Source organism: Camelina sativa, chromosome 17 (assembly GCF_000633955.1).
Source record: "Camelina sativa cultivar DH55 chromosome 17, Cs, whole genome shotgun sequence".
NCBI lineage: Eukaryota > Viridiplantae > Streptophyta > Magnoliopsida > Brassicales > Brassicaceae > Camelina > Camelina sativa.
This window is the reverse complement of record NC_025701.1, coordinates 14762492-14763865: the sequence shown is the minus strand read 5'-3', so window position 1 is coordinate 14763865 and position 1374 is coordinate 14762492. Positions and strand designations below refer to the sequence as shown.

Sequence of the window (1374 nt, the reverse complement as noted above, 5' to 3'; positions counted from 1 at the left end):
ATATATATATATATGCATGGGCAGGAGGTTGTTGGGCGTTCTCATCGATTGCAGCGGTGGAAGGTCTGACAAAGATTGCCCAAAGAAACCTTGTATCATTGTCCGAACAGCAACTTCTAGATTGCGCCAGAGAGCATAACCAGGGTTGCAAGGGCGGAACAGTAGTCGAAGCTTACAATTACATAATAAAAAACCGAGGCATTGCTTCAGAAAATGAATATCCTTTCCATGGGAAAGAGGGCCAGTGCCAGACCAAAGCTAGACCCGCAGCAGTAATCAGAGGGTTGAGATACGTTCCAAGCAACAACGAACGTGCGTTACTCCAAGCGGTATCAGGACAGCCTGTCTCAGTGGGCATTGTCGGGACTGGTTTATTTCATTACAAAGGGGGAGTGTACAATGCGCGCGACTGTGGTATTAGCGTGAATCATGCAGTGACGTTAGTTGGGTACGGCACGAGCCCGGAAGGGATCAAGTACTGGTTGGCTAAGAACTCTTGGGGTCAGACTTGGGGAGAGAATGGTTACATTAGGCTTCGTAGAGATGTTGAGTGGCCTCAAGGCATGTGTGGTTTAGCTCAGTATGCTACTTATCCGGTTGCGTAACTGATTCGGTTAATTCGAGGATTTATATTGAAGTGATCATATAAAATTGTTTAGATGTTGTCTAAATCTACATCGAAACTTGAGCGTAGCCTGTAACAATCATTTAATTCTCCATATATATGTACACCTTGAAAGAAATACCTCTTTACACCTTTAATTCTCCATATATATGTACACCTTTAAGAAATCGATTATATAGTTTGTATTGAATCATATGGTGAAAACTACTTCTAAAACGGGTTATATGGAAAAGAAACTGTTTGTTCAGAAAATACGATTCCCGATGACAAGTTTGTTGGCATGTCGCGACCTCCAACATTCTGTTGGACTTTATCACTTTAAGATAAATCTGTTTTTGCCCAAAAAAAAAAAGATAAATCTGTTTTTGGTGGTTTTCTCTTCATTCGATGGAAATGTTATACGTCACAACTCTGTTTTAGATTTTTTTGGCTGAGTTTTAATTCCGTTGTGTGGTTTGCTCCTTGTAGTAAATTACAAATTTACAAATCTCCAAACATTCAGTTAAACATGGATCTGTGCACTTCACAAACATTACAAATTTGAGTTTTTTTTTTTTTTTTTTTTAACGTTGACGTTCCAATTCCAAGATGATGAACGTCAGTGGTTGATGAGCATGAACGTCAGACGATGCCAAATTTGGATCCTTGATTTTAATGGATTTGAAATCTTTATAAGATTTGGAAATCCACATGGAATCCATGGATTTTAAAATCAAATAATATGGATTTGAAAATCAAATAATGTGGAT

At 38.7% G+C, this 1374-nt stretch overlaps 1 protein-coding gene across 1 annotated transcript in view; it reads left to right on the top strand.

The window, feature by feature from the left end:
• The window catches only part of LOC104757237 (zingipain-2-like), a 2352-nt gene extending 1590 nt beyond the window's left edge, over positions 1–762 (top strand). Inside the window, exon 2 of the mRNA XM_010479965.1 lies at positions 25–762. Within this exon, the coding sequence (XP_010478267.1) occupies positions 25–605 (581 nt within the window). The 3' untranslated portion in view covers positions 606–762. The remainder of the gene's footprint in view (positions 1–24) is intronic.